Source organism: Lutjanus erythropterus, chromosome 2, assembly GCF_056507025.1.
Source record: "Lutjanus erythropterus isolate fLutEry1 chromosome 2, fLutEry1.hap2, whole genome shotgun sequence".
Taxonomy (NCBI): Eukaryota; Metazoa; Chordata; class Actinopteri; order Lutjaniformes; family Lutjanidae; genus Lutjanus; species Lutjanus erythropterus.
Genome location: NC_139318.1, coordinates 3,681,614 through 3,709,572, shown reverse-complemented (window position 1 = coordinate 3,709,572; position 27,959 = coordinate 3,681,614). Strand labels below are relative to the sequence as shown.

At 38.5% G+C, this 27,959-nt stretch overlaps 1 protein-coding gene across 1 annotated transcript in view; it reads right to left on the bottom strand.

Moving 5' to 3' along the window:
* cntn2 (contactin 2) overlaps positions 1–27,959 on the bottom strand; it is a 91,709-nt gene that overhangs the window by 29,620 nt on the left and 34,130 nt on the right. Inside the window, exons 2-10 of the mRNA XM_084726303.1 lie at positions 16,853–17,017; positions 11,461–11,602; positions 10,450–10,625; positions 10,150–10,245; positions 8,889–9,104; positions 7,113–7,215; positions 6,744–6,925; positions 6,040–6,176; positions 2,415–2,544 (exon numbers count right to left, since the gene is read on the bottom strand). Coding sequence (XP_084582429.1) covers positions 2,415–2,544; positions 6,040–6,176; positions 6,744–6,925; positions 7,113–7,215; positions 8,889–9,104; positions 10,150–10,245; positions 10,450–10,625; positions 11,461–11,602; positions 16,853–16,913 — 1,243 coding nt within the window. The 5' untranslated portion in view covers positions 16,914–17,017. The remainder of the gene's footprint in view (positions 1–2,414; positions 2,545–6,039; positions 6,177–6,743; positions 6,926–7,112; positions 7,216–8,888; positions 9,105–10,149; positions 10,246–10,449; positions 10,626–11,460; positions 11,603–16,852; positions 17,018–27,959) is intronic.

Genomic DNA, 27,959 nt, shown 5'->3' with positions numbered 1-27,959 from the left:
AACCTGTACTTTATGCACACCTGAGGGTAAGAAAGACTCAGCTGTAGTGAGCAAAGATGGATGATTTATTACAGCTGAACTGAACTGACAAAGAACAGCTCTGACTTTTCAAATGTTCTTTTATTTTTCCTACTAAAGTTCATAAAAAAAAAAAAAACCCAAAAAAACAAAAAACAAATATACTTTGGCTTTCACAGAGCATTTGCATAAGAATTCAAATTAAATGCTTTGACATTATCTGTCAAATCAGATATTAGTACAACTGATATTTATCAGCTAATATACACTGATACAGACCAATATAGCTGGATAGGACAATATTGGCTGATAATTCACAGGCCCTGATCGTTATTGTGTATCTGTGACACACCTAACGTGACTGTGTTTAGAGTTTACAGTGTTTTGTGTGACTGTGATATGGGTAAGGAACAGAAAGAAAGTCACTCTGTTCTGGTGGAGGTTCCTCCCGGTGATGTGTGCTGCAAATTTGGCCTGATCAGTGACCTGACAGTGGTCTTGAGTTTCTAAAGGCTCCTGTACACCGTCAATGTTTCAACACTAATTGTTTCATAAGGTTTATATGATTAACATGCACTTTCTTCAAGTTAATGACTGAAATTGTTAAAGTTAATATTGTTTCCACTGAATACTGATTGTTAGTGACACACTGTTTCTGCTAAAAATATATGGTTGTCCAGTTGTTAGCAGTGTTTGATCAGTTGTGTGTGTGTGTACGAGTACAAATACCTACATTTGGGTACTTGCTGATACTGAGTACCGATACAAGTACTTAATAATGCCATTACAGTTCTTACAATAACTTTAAAATAACTTTATTTTCATAAGATGTTCCTCACTTTCTAAATGCTGCTGCTAGTGTAACCATAGTTACTGTACACATGACATTTTGGGGTTTTTTGTAGTAAGTTATTTTTCTAATGTATTACTTATTAAGCTGTGCAGTTTACTGTGCATATGATATATTTCAGTGCAATAATTACACATCATTATAGACTTGCAGAATCAAGTTGACTGTTAGAGATGGTGTTACATATCATAATTATTTCATTATCATTTACAGCATTTTAACTAGTATTTTAATTTAACATTTACATGTGTAGTATTTAAGTTTCTTCTTCATGTCTCTCTTGTCTAAGAGTTAATTAGTTCCTACCTGTCATTGTTTAGGGGGGACAGGTATGAGTGTGGTAACGTGTGCAACACTTTTGTTTACCTGCTATGAACCTCAGAGAGTGAAGTTGGGTGTATTTTACTGTCAGGAAGATGAAGTACACAAAGAGAAGTTGTAGCAGCTTATTACCAAGAAAAGAGGGTTATAGACTGGTGGCAGTGGTGCTTTATTCTTCTCCAGATTAACAAGCTGAGGCATCAACTAGTTTACGCCCGACAGGACTTACTGGACAGCGGCTAGCTGTGGTCTACAGCTGCACTCTGTGAGATTGTTTCAAGTTTACATTGACTTACATGGAATTTTAGTTAGGAATTAGTGGGTGATGTTGAGGACAGCGGGTCCTCTTGCTGATGATGACGGTGTAAACAAAAAAGAAGGGTAAGCATCAGCAAACTTCTTGAACACTGTATCATGTTGGTTCTTTAGATGTTTGCTTGTGTTGAGCGGCTATTTTTTGTGATGTGCTATCAGGTGTGGGGTATCAGAGTAGTTTTATGAGTATAAGTACGAGTATGTGAGAACGGTATTAGACCGATACCCGATACTGCTATCCTTATCAGTGCATCCCTAAAGGTGTTTATTGGACATAAGAGTCAATGAAAATGTGTTTATCACAGAATTAACAACAGACTGGAATGAATATGTGCTCTATTGAAGTTGTGGGAATATGGAATTAAGTGATGGACTCAAGGGAACTGAGAAAAGGAACTGAATCAAATATAACACACTGAACAGAAATGTGTTTATATGTTGTGTTTATGAATTTGAGGTGTTCAATAAAACATGCAGAGAAGCTATCTGGAATGAAACAAGATGCACTGTGTCCTCATTGCTCCTGTTTTACCTGCCTGTCACAAGGTTACAAATTTGTTACTGTGGCACATCTCATTCCTGAGATCTGTAATGCATCTACAGAAAACGAAGTGGATGATGGATGTGATGTAGACAGAAAGGCAGACAGGGAAGGGATGGGAAAAGTCAGAATATAGGGGACGGAAGAACAGTGAAACGACGGTCAGAAAGGTGTTAACTTGAGATGAGAGACTTGTATAGTATATTAAACTTGAGCTGGCATAAATACAAAGACAATTCACTTCATGTTCTTTAATAACAGAGGTCTGAATGTTTAATAGTTCTATTAGGCATAATATGAGGCATAAATGACAGCCTGTTAAATATTTCATATAAGGTAAAATAAAGGCAGTCCTCACTGGACACCTACCCTGCACTCTGAGCTCAGCAGAGGAGTAGATGGTGCCATGTTTGTTTTCAGCCACACACTGGTACATCCCAGAATCCTCCAGGGCCAGGTTGCTTATCTTCAGACGAGCGCCGTTCACCTCCAACCGGTCCTGTGGGGGTCAGAGGAAGAGCGAGAGAGAGAGGTAAGCGAGCGAAAGGAAGTAAAAAGGATGCGTGAGCTGTGAAACAAAATGTGCATGTATAGTGTGTACATTTGCAGTGGTGTATGGGAGATAAAAATGTCACAATAAATTCTGCTCCACCCAATAAAGAGGAGAACTCTGCCTATTTTTCAGGTGCTATCCACTGAAACTCAGCTGTAGAAGTTTGTACTAAGCCTGCTAAAATGTCAAATGTTCCTTATCAAATATTATCCATGCGATTAAACTAATTATTCCTTGATATTCTTCTGTAGATTTGTTCCCTAAATTTGTTCTCACTCTTCAGAATTAGTCTTCCTGCTGAGCCGCATATGAAGCCCCTGATGTAATCACAGCTCTCATCAATATAATCATTTCCTCTCTCTGAGATGGGACGAATAATAACAGATGACCTCTGTACTTCACTAAAAGTTTTATTTAACAGGCCATGACACAGCCGTTTTACACAGGCTTCAAAACACGCACAAATTCTGTAGTTAATACAAATCACATGATGAGGTGACCCCAGGTGATTTCAGGCCTGTGTGAATAGTCAAGTTCACTACATCATGGTGGAGTCAGAATTAGTGCTGTACCAAATGTTGTTTTTCACGTTCAAGGCTTCTATTGAGTTTTTGAAGGATACATGGAATGTCTTTTGTCATATTTTATAACCCTGAAAAAAAAGTGAAAATATTTAATTTGAATGAAATTATTCATCTTTTTTAAATAAATTAGTTTTTTAAGTATTAAATCAACTGCCTTTAATGAAAAGAACTTGTCAGTTTCCTCAACATGAAACGACAATGAGACTCCTCCGTTAATACAGCTGCGTGCCTTCCTTTGTGTGCAGCAAGTGAGAGAGACTGCAGTGAAAGTGAAATTTTTTTTTTTTGAAAGGCTAAAAGCCAACACATATGGATTGAAGCCAAACATTTTGATGTTTGGACTTTACAATGCTCTGATGTATTGGAAATACAATACTTCACAGTTGATGTATGATACTGGTGAACAGTTTCCTGATGAGTTTATGGTCTGAATTATGTGTGGAAGGTTTAAACGGTATAGAAAGTACACCTACAGTCTGGTAGAGCATCGCTTTGCTTGACCAAAAAGCAACATGATAATAACTTATAACAAAATGTTAAAAGCACAAAAAAATGACAGTGAACACAACAAAGAGGAGGTGTTGAAAAAAAGACTGGTACCATGCCATCATATGGACATGGTTCAAGTTTAAAAAGTCAGACAACAAGAAGAAAATGAAAATCTCCAAATAATGTCAGATGACAGCAGTTATAAGGAGGTAATATCTGATATACTTGAGAAAAAGGTTTGTATTTTTTTATGTATTATTCCAGTTTTGCACATTAAAGGTTCTTAAAATATGTCTGTATTATGTGAAATATGTCCTAATAATACAATCAAGAGTACAGTAATAGCTGCCATACAGTTATCATACCAGTGCTTTACCTCTACAGAAGAATTTAGATGGAAAAAAACAAATCCATAAGGGATAATCAATGAGTAGGTGTGTGTTAAATGGTTTGAAGGCTCGATGTGGAGGAGAAGAACCACCCAACAGGGAACCAAGTGACTTCAAACTGTTTAACGTTTAATGCCTTACTGTTGTCCTGACAACAAATAACTCAAGTGCCTTTTACAACCAAACTCAGCTGATCGCTGCCGTTGACACCGCTTCCTTACTAGAAGCCATGTGAACAAACAACTGTCCACATATACGAATGATGTTGCAGCAGCACACTTGAGATTCCTCCTCCTGTAAATGAACAAATTAGGTCTCGCAGTTATTTATTCATAACTGACATAATTTTCTTAAATCAGTGTTGTTATAGTTGGAGGCCAGTTCAGGTTCAGGTTCAGGTTCAGGTTACTTTATTCATGCCCGTGGGCAGATTTGCTTTGCAGAGAGTTGTCCACGCATACATACAAACACACAGACCTCAGGACACCTGCAACACTATACAGCATAACAAACCAGAAACCATGCTAAAAAGTGCTCAAGGCTCCACCAATAAAAGATCTAATTGATAAAACACAATATAAAATATAATATCAAATAAAATATAGAAAATAATATAAAAGTAATACAGTAATCAATACAAACTCTAAATTCATTGAGATAGAAAGTTCCCTTTTTTCCTTTTTTGAGGATATTCCCATAAAAATGTAGCTGTGGACCATATAAAAGGTGCCGCTTCTTCTCTACCTTGTTATTTAGTCTCTCGTCTTCCCTTTGACTGCTTTGATGAGGGAAAACACAGACGTTAAAGACATTGCATCCATTTTAAACAGATAAAATAGATTGGAGACGCATGACACTTAGCTGAAATAGAGCCAGGCTGAGCCATTTTTCAAGCAAGCAACATGTTGCTCAGCCTGTTGGCTGACACACAGAGCAGGTTAGAACGTCTTCATTTAGGAAAACCAAACCAATCAGCTGTTCACTCACCCTCTTTGGCAGCTGTGCTCTTTAATGTTGCTTGTTGAATTGCAAACAATGATTAACAATGATTAAACCTGACCTACGTTTGCATTAAACAGTTTTACACGCACTACTGCCCAATCAGAAAAGAGTATTCACCCAGACCATGGTATAAAGCATCAAATATACCACCACCATCCATGCTTTAATTATATCGTGACATAAATTTTAGGCTGTCTGCATCACCAGTTTGAAATCTTCTGCAATACAGCATGAAGCTAATTTAGTAAGTTATGGTTGTTTAGAGTAAAACAGATCATAAAGCAGGGTGTGCTTTAGGGCAGGGCTCCTGTGTGACTGACAGGTGATTGTCAAAGTCAGCCCAGGGCAACACACAGGGCTCCGTAAACTCAGATCAAACTGTCAAACTCAGCAGCGCTGATAAAATATGGATCAGCTGTGTTACTACATCGCCTGTTTCTTGCTTAGAGCAGTCACAGTTGTATTTAATCATGTGTAATGAATTCTGCAAGTTAGGATTAGAAACTGTAGAAAAGTTCACTTCCTCTGAGTCTAATTATTCCCTCTGTTACTGAGCAAAAGGACGTCTAGAATATTCAGCGTTCACTGTTTGGTACCCAATCATTCACAGCAGGGAAGGTTTTAATGAAAACTTGAGAAGAAGCTGATTTTCTGTGTCGAGATGTATCCCCTCTAGTTTGATGAAGAAATAGCACAGAACATGACCTTCTCTGTATTTAATGTGTTCTCTAATTCAGAGGAAATGTTCTCTCTCTGGGTGTCCCAGTACAAAGATTTTTCAAGTAAAGGGCAACAGGAACATCACCACACATTAACACTGTTTGGTTTCCTGACCATCAGAACAAGAGCAAAGAAAATGTATATCCTTTTAAGTGTAAATGGTAAATTAAACCAGCAGCGCTACTGTACAAGATGGATATTAAGTCTTTTGTCTGTGGCTGTACAGTATGTGTACAGTGTGTACAGCTGTGTGTTACCTGTGTGCTGAGCGGCTGTCCGTTGCGTAGCCAGCGTATGGAGGGTCGGGGTTTGCCAGCAGCAACACAACTCCAGTGTAGCTCTGAACTGATCTCCACCTCTGAGTCGCTCATCACCTGCAGCCACGCCGGCTGAGCTGCAGGGTGCAGAGACCAAAGATGAGGCACAAGCAGCAGACAACAAATCAATAAATATAAAAAGATCCACTGACAACAACAACACTTAAAGGAAATAAAGGCACAGTTCACCCCCAAATAAAAAGTACATATTTTTCCCCTGGCCTGCAGTGTTATTTATCCATCCAGATAGTTTTGGTGAGAGCTGCAGAGTTCTGGATGCATCAGCTGTAGAGATGTCTGTCTTCTCTCCAATATAATGGGACTAAATGGCACTTGACTTGTGGTTCAAAGCATCAAAAATACTTATTTGAAAAATCAAAAATCAGCGTCTCTGTCCAAAAGTCATGACCCAGATAATCTACACACCTTGTTGTGGACAGTTTCATTTACTTTCTGCTGTAGAATCAACCAGAACTACATTCTGTCTACAAGATATGTATTTCATCTCTCTCTCTCTCTCTCTCAGCAGTGTGAAACATTGAAATGTTTCAGGTCAGACAATGAGAATGTGATCATGACAGTACATCTACAATATATATTTTGCTGTAGTATTAACAGATATTTGTACAGTATCTTTTGTGTACCTTGCACACTGATGCGTCCCTGGTATGTGTCACTTCCCTCTGAGTTGTAGGCTTCACACTCGTAAATGCCCTCGTCATCAAAGGAAAGATCAGGCAGGATGAGGGTGGGACGCTCATTGCTAGACTCCACCTTGGACGGCATCAAACCGTCCACCTTCCTCCAGCGCAGTTTTGGGACCGGACTATGAGACAAAAAACAAAGAGAAGAGTTGGAGGTGAAGTAAAGGAACAAAACAGAATAGCATAAAGTCCAGATGGGGCTAAAGTCTAAAAATCATTTAGACGTGTTACTGAAGCTGAACAAAACACAAGCTCTCAACGCAAAATCATTTGCAGACACATGCAGTGATTTTAGAGTTGTACACTCACTTTCCAAAGGCGAAGCACTCTAACTGAACGGTTTGGCCTGCGAGGGCATAGGTCTCTGCTGGGAAGCGCACTTTGATGTTTGGAGCTGACTTCCTGGGATTGGCTGAAATAAAATACAATTAAGTAAATATTCAGATTAAATCTCATTCAGATTGTGCATCTTTATCTCAAGCACACAATGACAGAATTGTGTCTGTGACCTAAGTATATACACAAAGTTTATAGCCTCTGGACCTGTGGCTTTCACTAGTAAAATGCATATGATATCAAAATTTATTTTCTCAAGAAGCATACACAAAGATCTAAGAAATCTTTTTTATGCACCAATTAGGTCCAACCAAATATTTTGATTGGACAAGAGGCATATATGCAGATAAAGAATACAACAGCACTGGGACTTTTAACTACACATATCACTCTGTTTTACAGGCGTTCTAATAACCATTACAAATGTTACATTACAGAAATATGACATAAAGAAATAAAACTACCAGTATACATGAAATAACTTGAGTTTATTCATATTAGCTATTAGCTATTAGTATTCAGCCTGTTGTTTCCTGTCACCTGCTTACTTTGATAATAAATGATAAGAAAGATTGAAATAAGAGACTGAATGACAGGGAAATGATCAAAGTAATTGAAAAAGAAAACGTGAGTGATCAGAGCTAACTCCCTGGTGATCACCCTCTTGGTATTTATGTTGCCAGGACCAGCTGGCAGTTGCTTAAGTTTATCCTTTACATGACTGTAATATTGCACTCTAGGTCATGCTGTTGTTCTGAATATCAGCATGGCTATTTTTAGAACATTCTCACTGTTTTATTTTGCCATCAGACAGCCTTGAAGCCCTCAACATGCCATCTACGCAATCTTCAACGCCTCCAGACTCCTTGCAGAACACAGAATCTGCTGGTCTACTGCTGCCTTGATCAGTTAGTTTATTTGTAGTTATTGTGTGACTGGTGTTTTAACACATTAGGTTCAGTCCAAACTAACGTTACTTGCCTTGGATCAAGGCAGAGGTAGAGCAGCAACATCTATGTCCTGCAAAATAACATTTCTCTTTTTGCCAAAGGAGTCTGGTTGCTTTGGAAAGAGTGATATGGAGCCATATAACCTCAGTTTCCCAACAGAAAAGACTATCTCACAGCAATGGTTTGTCCATTGATTGTCTTATCAATTTTGCCAAACAAGTCTGGTGGCGGTAGAGAGAGTGATATCTGGCTTACAAAATGGCAATTAAATATTCTAAATATAGCGTAAAATAATATCTAAAATAGTGTGTCTAAAATAAGGTCTTGCTGATGACCCTGTCCACAGCAGTACATTGCTCAGCTTCCTACACTGGTACTCCTGCTGCTTCTCCTGAGGCGTCTTGACTACCATCGAGTATATATAATACACTGACTATGGAGAAGTACCTCATACAACCACACTTCAAATAATCAAAACTATCATTTAAGTTTTATATTTAACATGTCAGCTCAGTATAGTTTAAGTTTTGAAACCAAACCTGAGGTGTCATATTGGAATCAGCATCAAAAATATTCAAACAGATAAAAGATACCCAGGCCTAATTAAAAACCAGTGGGTTGATTTATTATTTGTACTCAGTTACTAACTTAAGACAAGTCATCACTTAGAACACCACAGCAGATTTTTTCAGACATGCTTCTGTCCTCTGTTTGGTCATATTTAGTGTCTGCAGACCTCCATGGTAAAGCTCCATGGGGCTGCTAGCAGATGATTCATGCAGCTGCACAGCCTTCCTACCATCAGGGAGTACAGTGAGCTTGTTGGGCCTGCTGAAGGTGCTCTTGGAGCTGATGTCCAGGTTGACGGTGGAGAAGCAATAGTAGTTCCCAGTGTCATTTGGCTCTGCTCTGGCCACGTACAGGTTCCCTGTTACCTGCGACACGAACCAGCGGCCATCCCCCTTCTGAAGGACGAAGTTGGGGAAGTCGTTGATGAACCAGCGGTAGGAGAGAGCTGCAGAGAGGAGAGATTGGTGCAAAAAAAATAATGTTAAACAGTGATACAGTCAGAACGTACCAGCTTGTATTAAATGCCGTCCTGCAAGTGCTCAAATTTCAATATTAGAAAGTCACTTATTCCAAACTAGGTGAATCATTCTGCTCTAACCTGTTAATCCCTTATCTCCTTATTCTCTGATAATTCTCAGTGAAAGAAATGAAGTGAAAGTAATTTTACAGGTAACACAGCACATAATGTTCATAGATTGTCTCAGTTTGTTTGCACACAGTCTAGTCCCTGTGTCAGAGGTGTTTTGAATTATCATGCCTCTAGTTTTCAGATTTTTGACTGCATTTTGGATAAAAGACAACTAATTTTGGATTTTGGACCTCAGACTATATACAACTGAGATGACCACTGCCTGGACTGTGACTGAACTCAGATCTAAAAGACTGGTAAACCAGCTGGCTAGCGTGGCTACTTAGTTTGGCTAGGCTGTTTACAGCTACATACAGCTGTGGTGGCCACTGTGATCTTGGTCAGTTGCTGACACAGTGCGCAAACAGCAAAATGCCACCAAAGCAAACCAGACAAAACAGTGCAATTTTGGACAAGGGGATAGAGGAGATAAAGAAAGTGCCAGACTTTCTGTCTGTAGGAATTGCAACTGTCTACAAACATCAAAAGCTAATAATGGGCTTAATGGGGGATATTAAGGTCCTTAAGAGACAACATGCTGAGAAGGACAAGAGGATGGCCCTCTTAGAGTGCTGTGTGGCCGATCTGGAGCAGTACTCTAACATCATCAGCGGGTTAAAGATCAGGCCCCGGTCATATGCCTGGGCAGTGACACCAATGGACGGCGGGGATCCCACCAAGCCCAACAAGGAGTCCCAAAAATGACACCTTCTCCCAAGAACAACAAACCAGCAATAATTATCTGGTTTACCAAGAGAAGACACAAAAATGTGCTGCTCAGACAACGGAGGAAGTTACATCTATGTGAACGAACACCTTAGAAAGAAAAAGGCAGACATTACACTTTATAAAAAGGCAATACCTGGGTAATGTGGAGGGGGCTGGCAGGCCAGGAATGTCCCTACACCTTCATATGCTGTCTGAGGACTCCTGCTGTCTGAAGGGAAGTCATCAAGGTCTGGAGAAACAGGCAATGGTGTCAAGCAGAAAAAGGGAGTAATGGGAAAAACAGATGACCATCACATGCAGATCATAAGAGAAGCAGCAATAACACACAGTTGATAGTGACCAAAGTATAATTGTGGAGAATTCATGTACAGCAAATCCTCTGAATGATCATATAATGTCTTCTATCTGTTCTATCAGGCTTTTTTTCACTCACAGCCAAATTTGAGGTTAGCTGCTCGGCTGATGATGGTGCCGCAGCGGTTGATGGCCAGACATTGATAGGAGCCTGTGTCTCGAATAGACTCGGGGCTGCTGATCACCAGGTTGCCGGCCACCAGGGTGTAGCGTGGGTCCAAACCCAGTGGGACCTCCGTACCGTTCACGAGCCATCTGCATGACAAAGAGCAGAGTGAACTGATAAGAACACCACAAACAGAAGATCAGAAACATCACTGACAACTGACCCTTCCTAAGTCCCACCTCTTTTAACTCTGTGCTCCAATGACAGTTGAGTAAGTTTGGCATCTCAGTCAACTTTCTCCTTTCCTGTTTTCTGTACTAAAATATGCCATGTGCAACACTTGTCTTTGTTAAAAGAAAAAAGAGAAATTGAAGATGGTTAAAAGACATTCCTATGGGACCTATAAAAGCGACATATATTGACATTTAAATGGACAATTCAACCCCAAATCAAAAGTATATATTTTAACTTTGGCCTGTAGTGGTATTTATCAGTTTACACTGTTTTGGTGTGAGTTGCAGAGGTTTTGAGCTCTGCTTTCTCTCCATTATAATGGAGCCAAATGGCACTAGTCTTGTGGTGCTCAATGCACCAAAAAAATAAATTTGAAAAACTCAACAGCAGTGATGCTTCCCAAAAATCATGATCTGGCGGCTCAAGATTATCCACAGACTTGAGCAACTCACACCAAAAAAAACCCCTAGATGGATAAATAGCACTACAGGCCAGTAGAAAAACATGTATTTCTGATTTTAGGGTGAACTGTCCCTTTAAGTTTCCTGAACTCCAAACTGTAAATTCTCCCAATTTCCCGAATTTTGGTCTCCATCTGGGGTTGAGGCTCAGTCATCTGAAATACACACCTTTACTGGAATACTTCTTCTTCTGGTCTCTAAAATCCAACACATCCAGAGCATGTGTGTGTGTGTGTGTGTGTGTGTGTGTGTGTGTGTGTGTGTGTGTGTGTGTGTGTGTGTTACTCACCTGTAGGAAACCGCTGGACTGGCTCTGGCCTGACAACTGAAGGTCACCTTGCCTTCACTCAGGCCCTCTGGGTAAATTATGTTGCTTGGCTGTTGTTCAAAGACGGGCCCACTGTCATGACCCGACACACACACATCTCCACCTGGAAACATTTTGAACAACACACTCGTCATACACCAAAACCCTGCGCCAGAACATTCCCAGCAGTGAGGACCTACACATGTGTGCAATGGTGCACTCAAATACTGTCAGCACTGGAAGTCCTGTCAGTCATAACTTTCTATATCTATTTTTTCTATTTTCAATCAGATAAACTTTATTTGTATAGCACCCTTCAGACAGATGATTGTGATTCAAAGTGTTTAACAGATGACTGACAAGTGAAAACTGTAATAGAGTCAAAATAAAACTATATACTCTTTATTTCAAGCGGAAAAAAAGTAAAAACAAGAAATGTTGACAATGAGATACAATAAAATACAGTTAAAAGCAATGTTAATAATATAGAGTAAAATAAAACCTAGACTAAGATCGAGCTAAAATAAATTAAAAAAGACAAAACATAAGAAAAAATTAAAAACCAATAGAAATCCTAAAAACTAAACAACACTGATAATGTTGAATAAAATAAGGTAAACCATGTTTTAACCATATTTATAACAAGATTTTTTCAATTAGGGTTTCTGCATGTTACAACAAATCAAATCTAAAACTTTTTAAAACTATTATGAACATAATTTAAGACTAGCAAAAATGTCATGTTGGTTTCATTTTGTAGTTCTTACTGTGCAGCCTGAGTAATGTAATTTTTTCACAAAAACCATTTCATAGACCCGTGGACCGTGAGTATTGTATGTACAAGAAAATACCATTACAACAACATCTATTAATTTCCATAATAATCCAATAAATGAGCTTTGAATAAAAGGATAGCAAATAAATATTTTAAACATATTACTTACAGGGGATGTAATAATATAATGAATACTGTGATATTGTGATAAAAACAGAAGTCTTTCTATATTGCGACCTTCCGTAATATTACATGGATAAATATTTTGATTTTTTATTTTATTGTATTTTATAAAAGAACTGCTTCTGACTGCTGCATCATTATGTTTTGATTTTCTGCAATTGAACTAGTTCAAATATTCATTGCTAAAGATAATTCATTCCAATTTATTGCACATTGTTGTCACAGCTGCTACTTTTAATTTATTTTAGTACAAAAGGAAAACAAAGCACTAAAAGATAAATATATATATATATATATATATATATATACATACATATATATATGACCAAAAATGCTGCAGACATCTGGTTTATTATTTAATAATTGACATTTTTTTCAAGTAGCCATTTTTACTATTGCATTGAATATTACATTTATCATTTTGGAATTACGTTACTATTACTTATTATTATTATTATTATTATTATTATTATTATTATTATTATTATTATTATTATTATCATTATTAGCATTATTATTATTAGCATTATTATTATTATTGTTTATCTTAAACCTATTTAAATTGCAGGTCTAATGTAAAACAGAACTTTGAGAGAGGAGTCAGTAAAGACAAGGAGCTGCAGTCTCTCTTTGAAGACAGATACAAAGAGCTTTACTGTCTGCTGGAGTAAAAATGACCACACACACTGCAGGGACAGCTTCATCATTACACAGCATGAACTCTGCACCAGCAGCAAATGGCATGAAATGTTTAATGCATTACACATAATTGAAGTTCTCCTTGTTTGATCTAAAGTTGGAAAGCAGAGCGTTTGTCTAACATAAATGAGAGATATTTACATTGTTGTTAACATATTCTGGAAAGATGTCCCACTGTAGTGTTGCTGTCATTGGGTTCATTTGTGTGTCTGTCTACAAGCAGGATAATGGAGGAAAAATTATAAATATAATGAGTTTCATCTGAACCTCTGATATCCTCAAAAAATAAGAGCTGGTACAAAGATTTAAGCATGAGTGTGTGTGGCAAAAGAATAAATGCTGCTGAGATTGTCCAAGGACGAGTGACAAGGACTTGCTAACCTGAGTTATACACACACTACAATAACACACTCCCATCCACATGTGGCAGACATTCTAAAACACAAAAAGTGAGCAAACATGGAGATACTGTACTTTACTTGACAGACAGACTTTATACCTCTGTTTGACTACATGTGAAATAAAAGTACTGTACTCCACAACATATCTGATCAGTTTTAAAAGATAAGAAGTATTGTTATAGGTAAGCTACTGGGACTGACACCTTCTGGTTGGCTGGTCGATTGGTTGGTGGTCATGCTCTTGTCTTGGATATTTACTTCGACCCAAATGAAATGAAACCATCACAGGACCAGGACATACCACTACATTATCCCCCAGCCTCAGAGGACAGAGGAGCTGAATGGATGTTGACGTGTGGATTTTGCTCTGCCTGACTGCTTTCTTAACAAGCGCCTGCGGGTAACGTTTCAAATCAGTGATGGATAATTACCAGCTGTCCATGATCGGACGTCAAACTCTAAAGCTTTTGCCATGTTTTATGTTGTTTTAATGTTTTAGCACTAGCCACTTATTAATGTGGTTACACAGGCTGGGGCAGTGTTGGACTGATGTTGTAATATTGAGGGACAGTTAAGAGAAACTGTGTGAACATTAATCCTCATTTGAAGCCAACTAAATAACTTAAGTTGGATGCCAGCAACTACAAGCTACAAGTAGAAACAAATCAGCAAATCAGCAACACTGTGTAGCTTTGATTAGCTCCATTTCAGCTGCAGGTCTTTCAGTGCACTGCGGCTGACTGAGGCAATCTAGAGATAACGTAATTTTTTTTTTATACCTTGACCAATAAATGGCTTAAAGATTAGGTAGAATTTCAGTCGCTAAGATTTTCTTTGGTTGACTACAGCCCTATAAGCCACCAAACAGTCTGTGAATAGTTCAAATTTGCTCCATCTAAACCAGCTACAACATTAAAATGAAGCTAAAACAAGACTGCGCCAGTAATAATACTCCAATGTAATACAATATAATAATGCAGCACAATGTTCTGCATAGAAAGTGGTTTTACTTTTAATTATAACAGTAAACACATTTTGCTGAAAATAGCTGTTTATTTTCAGTTATGTCAAAGTCATGTCAAATTTCTTTTTTACTTTGCTGAGCTAATGTTGCTCTGAATGTGAAAATAAGCAACTGCTTGTTGTCAGTTTCACCAGAACAACTTAATTTACACTTTATTTTACAGGTTGCTGCCCCCAAGTGGCCAAATAAATCTATGCAATGTGATTTTTTACCAGGTAAAAGCTCTGAATACTGAATGATTTGTGTGTACTTTAGGCATTTATGGGATGGTAATGAATTAATTTAAGCTTTTAAAGGTATTTACCTATATATATATATATATATATATATATATATATATATATATATATATATATATATATATATATATATGAACTTATTTATTGGTGGAAAAATCACAATCATTTTTATTCAGAACTTGATTTGGTAAACAGTTGCCATGCCAATAAAACCCCTTCTAATTTGAATTGAAGAAGAAACATGTAACAGATGGTGGCAGCATGCCATTACTTATTATTGTTTCCATTAGCCTTTATAAGATCTTTTTCAATGCAACATCATCAACGTTGATGTCCTTTTTAACTGTATTTTAGCTATCAAGTCATGGATGGCAGAAAACTTTCTGCAACACATTAGAAACTTAACTAAAACTACATTTTATCATTTCACGATTACTGTCAGAGTCTGACTGTTTCTCTTTTAAGCCAACACAGAAACACTAATGCATTTATTACCTGCAGAACTGACTATAATGCCTCTAGAACCCTCTTTTAATTACCCCTAAAGTTAGAACAAATCTCACGATGAGGCGGCCTTTTACTACTACGGTTCACATCTGTGGAACAGCCTGCCTGAAAACCTGAGGGCAACAGAGGCTGTCTTTAAAAGCAAATTCAGGACACATCATTTAATTAAACCTCATTTATTCATCCATTTATTTATTGCCTATTTATTCGTATCTTTTTGTCTGTTTCTTGTTAGTTGATATATCACTTGTGTCTATTTATTACAATTAACTTATTTATCTTTTAATTTCTGGAATGTTTTCCTTTAACACTTTTTATCTACTGTACACCCTGCCTCCAGTGTTTTCTCACATGACAGCGTCCCCTCTGTTCCTGTTTTTAATGAACACCGTTCTTATTTTAGTTCTTCATTAATTACAACATCACTGCTCTGGGTGTGTGTGGGTGGACTGATTGACTGAACATCAACTTTTAAAGCCAGTTGATTGAACATTAAGGCGTATCTGAAACAGTATTTAATAAATCAGCTGGATGGAAACCTTCAAACTTACTTTTAGTATAAACCTTCAGTTTGTATATTCTGCATTATGTGGATGTTCTTTGAGCACACAGTGAATTAAATGAAGTATTCTCACAGGGACTTAGTCTGCGCAGTATTAGGTGTAAAGTGTATTGATTTTAACAGGCAGTCTCAATTTGAAAGAAACTTTGTCCTTTGTCCCTCATATATTTCATCTTCCTTCCTTGCCAGGGGGCAGAAAAACAGTTTCTAAGACCTTGGATGTGTGCTGCGAGTGTGTGCAGAGCATCTTTTTTCCCAGCACATGTATACCTTTGTTAGTGCACACACACACACACACGCAAAAATATCTGTACATGGGAACTTACTCTTTTCGTTTGACACACCTCAACATGGCTGCAGCTGTATTCATATATCAACTCATGTTGTGTAGATAATTAACTGAAGAGTGTGGACACATGAAGACTTCATTATGTGTGTGTGGATGTGTGTGAGCATACACAGAGCATGTTATTCAGCTCAGCACTGGTGATAATGAACAGCGTTTGTTCTGCAGAGTGCATGGTGAGCCCGGGGGGACGGGACACGCGTGACCGCACATTTCACAACACCGACAGAGCTCGTTAATTCCAGCACGAGCTTCGCCCGATCGCCATCTATCATTCATCAGCGTGTTTCACCACTGAGGCCTGGTGGAGAGGAAGGGAAAAGGGACTTCTTGGAGAAAATTGAATCCCCTCCACCCACTGCCTAAAACAACAATCATGAAATTTTAATCAGGCCCTAAAGGCCCCCATATGAACTGCACCCACACATTTAACTCACTCTCTCACACATGAGTAAACTACTGTCCCTAAACTCTTCCCTGGACTAAAACTAATCTTAGCAATTAATCATCAGCACCAACACTGAATCAGTCTGAACATCAACATGGACTTACATGTTTGTAGTGTGTGTGTGTGTGTGTGTGTGTGTGTGTGTGTGTGTGTGTGTGTGTGTGTGTGTGTGTGTTAAAGTGGAACGTACCGACAGCCTCCTTCAGAGCCACTGAGCTGAGGAGCAGCAGACACAGCAGGCGCTCCATCATCTGGATCCAGCTGGATTATAACAGGATCACTAACAGATCAGGAGCAGATGGGAACAAAACCTGTTCACCTTATCTCACAGGAGGGAGACGTGTCCAATCTGAGCCTGTGGAGAAAAACAAAAACAAGATTACCTACATTAATAATACACATCGAAGAGGAGTAAGTATATGAATAATTAAGAATTTACTGCCTAAAGAAATGTAATCACAGTCGACTTCCGAGGTCCCACCCATAAGTGAAAAACCCTCTCCACCTTTTCTCTTGATAAAATACTTTAAAAACTTACAATTGTGAGCATCTGTAATATTATAACTATTTTTTAAGGATTGTCTGGGGCAAGAAGAATGCCATATTAGGCTATCAAAAGACAAAGTTTAGAAGCTGAAGCACAAGTCAGCATTTCAACTATCCTGAAAACAGGAGTTTAGTTGGGTGGCATTAGAGGATGTGGAAACTCCAATTACGTTTTGGACAGTTTGCTGCAAGTCTGAGAGTAAGGCAGATAAAACAGGGTTTTTTTCAAAGAATACTGCTGGAGCACCATAACAAGAGCAGAAAGAATCTTGTTTGCATGGAGGGCTGCTGACAGCCCATCTTCCAGGGCCTTGCCAGTGCTTGTAGGAAATATAAACACTGAGGAAAGTCAGGTAATCACAAAACAGATTCCCTCAGGACAGAGGTGGGACCAGTCTGATCCAGTGTCAGGTACTGGACTTGCAACACTGATCCACACTTTGGTTTAAAGTCCATTGCATGCAATATAAGGGAAATGCATTGCAAATGATTGTGCTACAATACAGGTGGAGTGAAGACATGTACCCACATAAACCACCATAAATCATCATCTGAACAAACCCTTCACAAACACAAACATTTGCATTTTGGAACAATAAATATCAAGCTTAGTCAATCAGCTGTACATGTGAATGTCAAAAACCAGATTCCTACAGTGACCCACAATGGATGAAGGACACCCATTACACAAGTTACATTACACAAACTTCAGTTCAGTTTCAGGGTCATGTAATCTTACTACTACTACTATTAGAAATAATAATAATAATAATAATAATAATAATAATAATAATAATCATAATAATAATGAAGAAGAAGAAAAATAATAAATAATCATAAACATCAAGAAAGAGAACGATCTCTGGTATCTGCATAGTATTCGTATTGACAGATATCCAAATTCAGATATAGGGATCATATCAGAACTGAAAAAAGTGGACTGGTAGCTCTCTAAATGTGCAGCTGTTCACTGTTATTCCAGTGCGATTGCTCATCAACAGAAGAATAGGACTGACCTGTGTACGCAGCATGATGTGGCTTGTTGAAGGCATTATTTGATAACTGTTGGTTAGCAAAGACATTTTTAATCGCACCAAAACTGGCTCTGCAGTTACATATTATGAGGCTTTTATGTCAAAATTGTTTGTAACAAAAGATACATCTGTATTAGTAGAAAGCAAACATTACATTTTGTAAAAGGAGTAGCTCCCAGCCATCACATGTCATCCAGCTGAGTGGAAAAAACATTTTTCCATTTTCTTTCAAACCTCCCTCCAAACAGTCTCTTCATCCATCTGGGGTTCTCTATGAAAGAGGTAGTACTGAATGTGGCACCAGGAAACCTTTTCACTGCAGCTGACCATTATCAAAGCTGTAAAGAACCCTTTTAGAAATGTTCATCTACCACAAACAATTGCTTTAACGCCTTTGTGATATTGCAAAGCATGAGTTTAATTCACAAAAACAATCCCAAAATAAATCGGACCACAGACTCACTTCAGATGATTCCACCACACTGAAATCCAACCTGTGGGGACGTTTGTAACACTGAACCATGCTGCAGGTAAACTTGTTCTAATTGGGTGTCTCCTCAGAGACCTTTGGTATTCTATGATCCTCAATATGAGACTGAAGTAAACAAACCTGAGATGTATTTGAACGCCACAGTCAACAGGACAGAATCCTTTCTGAGTGTGCCAAAAGAAAATCAGTACTGGACACTGGACGGAGGATTCAAGGTTTGAAAGGAAACAGCACGCCAACATTTATTACACTCGGGGCTGCAGCCAGAAATCAATTTGTTAGAGACTCTTTGGCTTGAGAAAATCTGACCATTTTTCTTTTACAGGCCAATATTTCCAAGGTTCACTCTTAACACGAATGCTTGTTTACAGTGGATGGAAGTGGTTTTTCAGGCCTGCACTGTAGCAGAACCTTTAACAGAGAACTCTTCTAGAAAGGTTCTGTAAGCTTCACTGACATAGTGTAAGGTAAGGCTGAACGATTTTGAAAAAATATCTAATTGCAATTACTTTGATAGTTATTTTGCAATTGCAATATGATGTGTGCTATTAAGAAGAAAAGTACATTTTTACATCATTATTCTCATTTTCATTGAAAAACACATTAAAACAATTATAGTGGGTTATGTCTTCAGGGATCTGTACTAAACAAAGATGTTTTCTGGAGTCTAGAGACCAATGTGTTGGCCAGAACACCTCTGCAGCACCACAATATAATAATTCTGACCCACATTTCACCTTTAACAAATATTGTGCATCCTGCAATTTGAAATTTGCAGTAGATTGTATTTCAATTAATTCTTCAGCCCTAGAGTTTAAGGTTTATGGAGATACGATATTACTGTAATTTGAAACATTTTGTGATACACTAATTACTGCCATAACATTGCGATTTATTACCCTTTTTTAACTGCAAATTCTATCCTCAAAGGAAAACTTTGCCAACATGTTTTAACTAATAAATTCATCTCACTTCAGTCATTTTTCTTGCAGCACAGTGGGATTGTCAAGCTATCAGAGTGACCAACACTGTCATAAAACCCCACCTGTCTCCTTTATTGGCACAAGGGGAGCTTGTCAGATTAAAAAGTGGATTTATTTTCACTCCTGCTTCTCAGCCCCTCTGCAGCAGCAATCCATGAAGAAATTTATCTTCATGTTTGTTTATAAACCCGTGTGCAGCAGTGAACCCGGAGGAGCCGACTGTGCTGTTTACAGTAAAAAAATTCATCTCTCTGTCCATGTTGACTGCAGGAGGAGGAGCAATGGAAGAAGAGACAGGAGGGATGTAAAGAAAAGAATCTGATAAAGCTGATAAAAGAACCAGGAGCTGTTAGATAAAACACTTCAGATAAGATAACGTTACAAGAGACAGCCATATTGGTATGGGTGACGTATATTGTGCGAGATGAGAGATGTAGTTCACGGAGAGGTTTCAAACTAAACTAAACTACAACCAGCATACAACAACTGAGACTTTAATTTCTTATAAAATTATATTTAAATTGTCAAACATCATATGTCATAATTCAAATAGAAACCAAAAAAATGTTAAATTTCTTTTTTTAAAAATATTAATTTCCAAAGTAACATCCCATGGGGCGCATGGAAGAGGCGGGACTTTACCTCTCTATTTTTTTGCCACCTAAGGTCCGCCCACAAAAACATCTTAAAGTTTTTACCGACAGAAAAGAGGTCGATGTCAAGAATGACCTTCACTCTCAACTGTAATTAACTGGTGAGTTTTATTACCCGTCTTTGATAATATCCACACATAAAGGACAAGATTTCCCACAGGAAGATGTTGTGGTAGAAATAGGAGTAGAACAAGGAAGCTCTTAATTCTGAGAGAGTGCAGGATGGGATGCGTCTCAAGTATTATAAGTAACTGTAATTGTCATTACTTAACTGTTCCCACACACAGACACATATTAAGGCAGGTCCAGGCACCTCAGTCTAAATAACATGATGTCCTTCAGAGACACACACACATACAGTTCTGTTGTTGCCAGGTTTGGACATGTTTTGTCCACTCGGGGAGATATAAACACCTCAGAGGACAAAGCAGAGTTTGAGCTTGTTGCTTTGTGAGCCTGTGATTGTGAAGTTTTAAATAAAGCTCCCGAGGGCTGCAACTGAGTGTCTGTCTTCCTCGAATGTCTCTCCAGCAAAGATAACCTAAAGGGCAAATAATCCTGAATAACTTGGTTTATGTGAACTTCAGTCGCCTTTGTTTTTTTCTTTATAAACAACAGATCCTTGAGGGCTCCTTCTTTATCTCTGTGGACCACCTGACCAAACCTGATGGTCTGTCTTATTGGCTTTGATTCGCTCGATGTAAAGAAGAATTACAGTTCTCCCTGCTGAGACTGAAGGGAAGGCTGCAACACTAGAAGAATGAAACAGGAAGGAGATGACAGAGAAATCAAAAATACAAATGGAAAATCTAATATAAAAACCATGGCAATGAAAAACGAGAGCACAAGAGGAAAGTAAAAGCAGGCACAACAGACAGATAAAGAGAGAGAGAGAGGAAGCAGGGAGATTAAATAAAATAGAGAGGGAGGCAGACAGAGAAAGATAGGCCATGAAATAGGAAGGAGCAATATATGACAGAACTCCAAATGACCCCTCACTGTCTGTGCATCACAGACCACATATGACTGTATATTTTCCTGAAGTAGGTGTGACATTGAGCTGCTCACTGTATAAACCAAACACATTGGCTAACATGAGAACTGCATGTCTGCATGCCCAGTTCTTTGCAGGATGTCACATTGGTATATTAACATCAGCTGGCAGTGATGCTGGAGAGATAACACAATATGGATGAAACAGTTAAAACAACGATAGTATTACCGGTACAAATTTTAATTATCATTAAAAGCATGTCTGAAAAAGTCACATGAAACTGTGATAATGTCCAGTTATCGGCAGACCCTAGATCAGGGGTCAATAAACTGAGGCTCTGGAGCCACATGTGTCTGTTTTGCTCCTCTCCAGTGGGTCCCTGGTACAAAAACATTATATGGAAATGATTAAATGGTTATCAGAATCAGAATCAGGATCGCTTTATTTGCCAAATGTACAAAGCACACAGAAATTTGACTTAGTGATGCAACACAGTGGGACAAGAAATAAAAAAGTTTAAAGGTTAACTTAAAAGGTTAAAAAATTAAAATGTGTGTCATAGCCAGTTCAGCACCTTTTCCTCTAAATTTTGCTGGTGGCTCGTCTTACGTAGAGCTGCTACTAAAGATTACTGTCTTTATCAATTAATCTGTTTATTTTCTCAATTAACTGATTGTTTTTTTGGTCTCTAAAATGGAGATAAATGTCCATCAGTGTTTCCCAAAGCCTGGTGTGACATCCTCTAATGTCTTGATTTGTCCACAATCCAAAAATATTCAGTTTACTGTCAGAGAGGAGTAAAGAAAATAAAGAAAAAACACAGAAAATATTCACATTCAAGAGGTTGAAATCAGAGAATTTTGGGGGGTTTTATCTAAAAAAAAAAAAAAAAAAAAACTCAAATTGATCAATTCAATATTAAAATAGGTGACTTAATTTAATAGTTGACTATCAACTTTTCGATTAATCATTGTAGCTCTAGTCTTAAGTCTCCTTAGGCTAGCTATGAATGCCAAATCCAAAAAGTAAAAAGTCTCAGAGAGAAAGACAGACAGATGTTTTTTGTTCTTTTTGGTTCTTTTGATAATAAAGGTTGCAGACCCCTGTCCTAGATGCTGGCAGGCAGGCATGCACTGTGGGATTGTTTTGCAATGAAATCACTGACAAAACAGGGATGCGACTTATGATCATTTTCCTCATCGACTGATTTTTACAGTTAATCGACTTTTTGTTCAGTAGGAGTAGGGATCTCTCAATACCTCATGATTCGATTCTGATTCAGAGGGCTACGATTCGATGATAAAATGACCCTCCACTCATCTTGATGCATCAACATTTGAAGCTTTTAGGTAGGGCTGAACAATTCTGAAAAACTATCTAATTGCAATTACTTTGACTGACATTGCAATTGTGATATATTAGAGGTAATGATCATTTTTACATCATTATTCTTATTTTGACTGAAAAACATGTTAAAATAACTATGGTGTGATATTTTGCAGGAATCTGACCAAATGAAGATTTTTTTTTTTAAGTCTGTAGAATCTGATGTGTAGGACAGGACATCTCTGCCTCATTACATTTCTTCATTTAGTTTTTTGACACATATTTTGCCTTTAATAAATATTGCACATCCTGCAATTGGAAAATTGCAGAAAGCCATATTGTGATTTCAATAAAATTTCAATTAATTGTGCAGCCCTACTCATTGGTCATAGGGTGCCAGTTGGATTGTATCCATCTGCAGCTGCCCACACTCAGCCGTCCTCAACAAAACTCAAGAATTAGCCTAGTTAAGAAGTAAACATGATGCACATGTTACAGCTTTTTGTCCAATTTGATTCAGAATCTATTCTTGACAGAATGAATAGAAACGGGGGCACAATTTTCAGTCTCTTGCTCCAGTTTACCTGGACTACAACATGCAATCTGACTGATAATTAAATGGTCTGCAGCCTTTCATTTAAAAAGTTAACTGCATTAATTGATAAATGAATCAATGTGAAAGTATCCTGCAGTCTCCTGCCTGTATGAGAACAATAAAATGAGGCGGCGTGCTCCACTGTGTTGTGTTATTCATTCATTTTCTGTAACCGCTTATTCCGTAAGGGTCGCGGGTTGCTGGAGCCTATCCCAGCTGACACTGGGCGAGAGGAGGGGTACACCCTGGATAAGTCACCAGTTCCTGTGTTGTGTTAAAATTAACGTTTTGTCTCCAGTTGTGGAGAACAGCCTCTCTGCTGCACCTTGAGCTCCAGGGAAACACACCGCTGACGCTGACCAACATGCAGAGCAGTCGCAGGGTTTCTGAGGGGAACAGAATGAGCAGAGTTGTTGAATGCTGCAGTGTGTGTCACTCAGCTGCTCTCTCCATTTTTCACAGCACAGTAGTCAGCAAGAAAGCATCACATAGTGAGATAAACTATGTAAAAATAAAATATGTCATGTAGCAAAATGTCAAAATGTTTGAATACTACATTCATTATATTGTTTCAGGGAATAAGTTCCACTCAAGGTCAGTTTTCAGCAGAGAAAGCTTTCTGAAGTCGAATCAAAAACAGAACCTTTTCCCTTTTGAATTCCTGTCAAACTGTCCTGTCTTTAGGCTGTGAACGTTTCCCTCTGATAGCAGACTGAATCTCTCTGACCGTCCCTGTGGGGGGAGTGTAAGCCCGGCTCACACTGAGCCTGATTTGCTGTCCTCCTGCTGCCCACCTATCTGTTCTCTGTCTGTGTCTAATAGGAGCCTGGGACAACAGGAGGAGAAGAAGCAGCTTTCGCTTTTGATGAAGACTGACCTCAGGCTTTCATTCTGCTTTACTGCCTGCTAATAAACATCTCAGGTTAGTGAAACCTGCTTTAGTAAGGAGAAAAAGAAAAAGTCTGGTATTTTCCCTTTATCAGGCTGGTTCAAACATCACTGAGCAACAGTCACATGGTGTCAGGTGGACCTTAAAGTGGTCTGAGACATCCTGCCTGAGTGTCCTGTCGCTCAGTGTTGAGTCTGGGTATCACTACACAGTACCTTTTAAGATATCAATTGAAATAAACCAGCAGCAAGTAGTATCAAAACTTCTCCCGTCAAACAATACCTGCATAATTTTGGCACCCAGATCTAGAAAAAAATACTATTTATATGGTTTGTCTCACAGCCAATCACCACAACCATTCTTCATGCAAGAAGCAGTTTAAGAGCAAATTTTCTTATTTTTGTTCATATCAACTACGTGTTCTTATTTTGTTAGTACCCACTGATTTCTGGGATTTGAGATAAAATGTTGCGAGTTGAGAGTACACCCTGTTTTCACAGTCCACTAATTGTTTGTCAAACACAAGTTTAAAGAACATATAAGTATTAATAATTATTATTTATAATAATGGTAATTATTTGTGTAGAATTATTTGTTATCATTATAATTTAAATATCTATACTGACACAATAATCAAAATAAATTCAGTGTTTCCGCCTTTAACTCCTACTTTCAATGATTTAGGGGTTTTAGACTGTTGGTTGGACAAAACAAGTCATTTGAAGACTTCAGTGGAGCACATAAACTGACATTATGTAATAAAAAGGTATCAGACAAGTCAAAAACATAACTGCATTAATAATTTAATAGATGTTAAATATTTAAAATAAAAGTGTAAAAAGGGCTCAAATCAGTTGGTAAAAATTAATAAAAACTATTGAATATACCACCAACCATTTGATTAAAAAAGAATCATAATAAAATGAAAATTATTTAATTCCAAGCCGAGCCTAACTTCACTCACTCTCTCTGTTTCTGCAGTTTCTTTGTGCCTCTCTGCTGATACAGCATCTCATCATGTGGTCTTCACCCTGCTGAGGTTCTTTCAGCCTTTCATCATTTTTTAAATCATAGTGTCTCTCCAGTTCTCGACCATGTGTCAGAGTGTTTGCACACAGCACAACGCCTGCCTTTGGGTGTGTTACACATACTGACAATCAATTGATCACAAGTGGGACTGATCATTCGCCACACCTGGGTAAGAGCAGTTTTGTGTGGTTAAGAACATTTGATGCATTTGAAGTAGACTTCTCTTATTCTTTCTCTGACCAGAGAATTTTAAAACCAATGTTACTGTGTGAGGCCCAATATGATAGTGAACAAAAGATCATAATACTGACACTCACAGTCAAAAAATAAACAGCATCTAGTGCTGATGATTACTGTAAAGTTGAGCAGTGTGAGCTTTGCTGCCAACATGACTGCAACACCCAGCTCCTTCAGATTCATGCTTCACAACATCAGGCGGACAGACCCGGGAGGCAGCTCAGGTTCTGGTCCAGGCTCTTATCGTCTCACGTTTCTAGGACTCGCTCCTGGCTGGCGTGCCTGTACGTACGTGTCATCCCACCTCTGCAGCACAACCAGAGTGCAGCAGCCTGGCCGGTCTTCAACCTACCCACGCTACACTGCTCCTCCACACGCTGCACTGGCTACCAAATCCAGGTCTACACGCTGGCATTTGCCTACCTTGACAAACCAAACACACATAATGTCCAGTAGCAACCGTAACTAAGCACTGCAGGCCTGTTCTGTATTCTCTTCATGTTTTAATGCTATGTACGGGGCGCTAAGACGAGCAATTCTCTGTGTGTCATGAGTTTGGAGGATTGTGTCTTTTCAAAAACAGAAAACACAAGAGCACACGTGTGAGGAATAGATTCATCTTTTGTCTTATCTGCATTTCTGCATTAGCATGTCCGGCTAACTAGCTTACTACCTGCAGTAGCATCATCTCCAGCCAAACTGGTGTTTGATACCACTTTTTAAATAGGGATTTGTTATGAGGAAGATTTGCTCAAGCAGCCAGCATGGCCTGCCTGTTGACTTCTGCAAGCTAGAGTCATCATTTAGCCAACAAAGTCCACTTTTTTAAAGCTAGAAATGAGACGTTGCTTTTGTTTACTTCTCTGTGGACTTGAAGACCTAATGTTCAAAAATTCTTCTTCCCTATCTATCATGGTTCTTTTTTTTAACCGTTCACAATATTTTATGTTAAAAGTAACTGGTGCTTGGTCTGTTAGCTTGATGCAAACATGTAACAGAAATCCCCCAGCTACTACTCAACAAAAACTTTGATGTTGATTCCCAATAAAACTGTTCGCTTGCTCCACCTCAGCTCCACCTCAGCAGACAGGGGAGTGTGTTTTTTCCTCCTTTCTTTGAAAATCAACAATCAGTTCCTCTGTTTTGCTGACATTGAGCACCAGGTTGTTTTCTGTGCACCACTCTGCAGGACTGCTGATTTCCTCCTAATATTAAGTCTTATTGTTGTTTGAAATCCGGATGATGATGGTGGTGTCACAGTGTGAACAGGAGGGGGCTGAGCATACAGCCCTGGGGGGCTCTGGTGTTGAGCACTGAGCCTGCTAATCTGAACTGTGGAGGGTGGTACTCAAGGCCAGAGTGCTAAGTCAGATTCATGGGGGGGATTTTATTGAAGTAGGATGGACAAGCAAGGAAATGTGGTCACACAAAACTAAAATACACAAAATATGCATGTTCCACAAAAATCTACAACCACAATGTATTACTTCAGAGCCTTAAAGCCTTTTTAGTCATCTGAAACAGCAGCAATCTGTCATTATTGCTCTACTTTCTGCTCTGAAGTTGAGCCTGTTGAAGGGCACTTAACACATCAGCAGAAAAAAATCAAAATGGCTCCTCACCGTCACAGTTAAACTGTGGGACACATTCTCTTCATCTGACCACAATGCATCTCTCTCTCTTTCACCTTCATGCTCAATAGGGTAGTCAGACGGCCCAAGGCCATGGGGCTTTTAGGGCTTTGTGGACATCTGCTGATGGAACACACACTCCCTCGAGGACCACACACACACACACACACACACACACTTGCACATTTTAGGCCACCACAATATCATTTAAATGGAGGATTAAGAGATGTAAAAGGGACTATGATTATTGGTAGATGACAATGCACAGAAAGTTAATTCACAGAATAAGCAGTGAGGATGACTGGATAGGTTTCATGTGTGCATGTAAATGTTAGTGCATGTAGCAAGTTAATTTGAAAAATCCAGTTAGGTAGGAAATTACAGAGCTATTTTGGAGCCATGACTCCCTGGTTATTTTTTTCCAGAGCAGAGCAGAGATTTTCCTGACAATATACAATATAAACATCTTGTATTTCTACCAGTAGTAGTAATGTTGCTGTGTAAACCTTATTAAGACTTACACAAAGTGTCTCATTCATGCCTTCTCTGCTCCGCTGTATGAACGTGCCTGGACACCATTTCCACATAACCATTGATCTTAGACATTAAGAACATCTTCCAAGAGCATTTCTTTGAACGCTCTTAAATTTCTAAATGGCTTTCCCCAAACATTACTTACAAGAGAGTGCACAGACATGATGTTAAGAGCTTTTTAACACTTCCCCCACCACTGAAGAGATTTTCCGTCATTCATGATAGAATGCTTCCCCTCCATTGACGAGCTACACCAGGCAAAACGTGTTTTCACTTGTTTACACATTTGAGAATGCTGTTGCAGATCTTGCGAAAAGGTACAGCTGTTCTGGGTCCAAAAACAAGCGAAGAAGAAC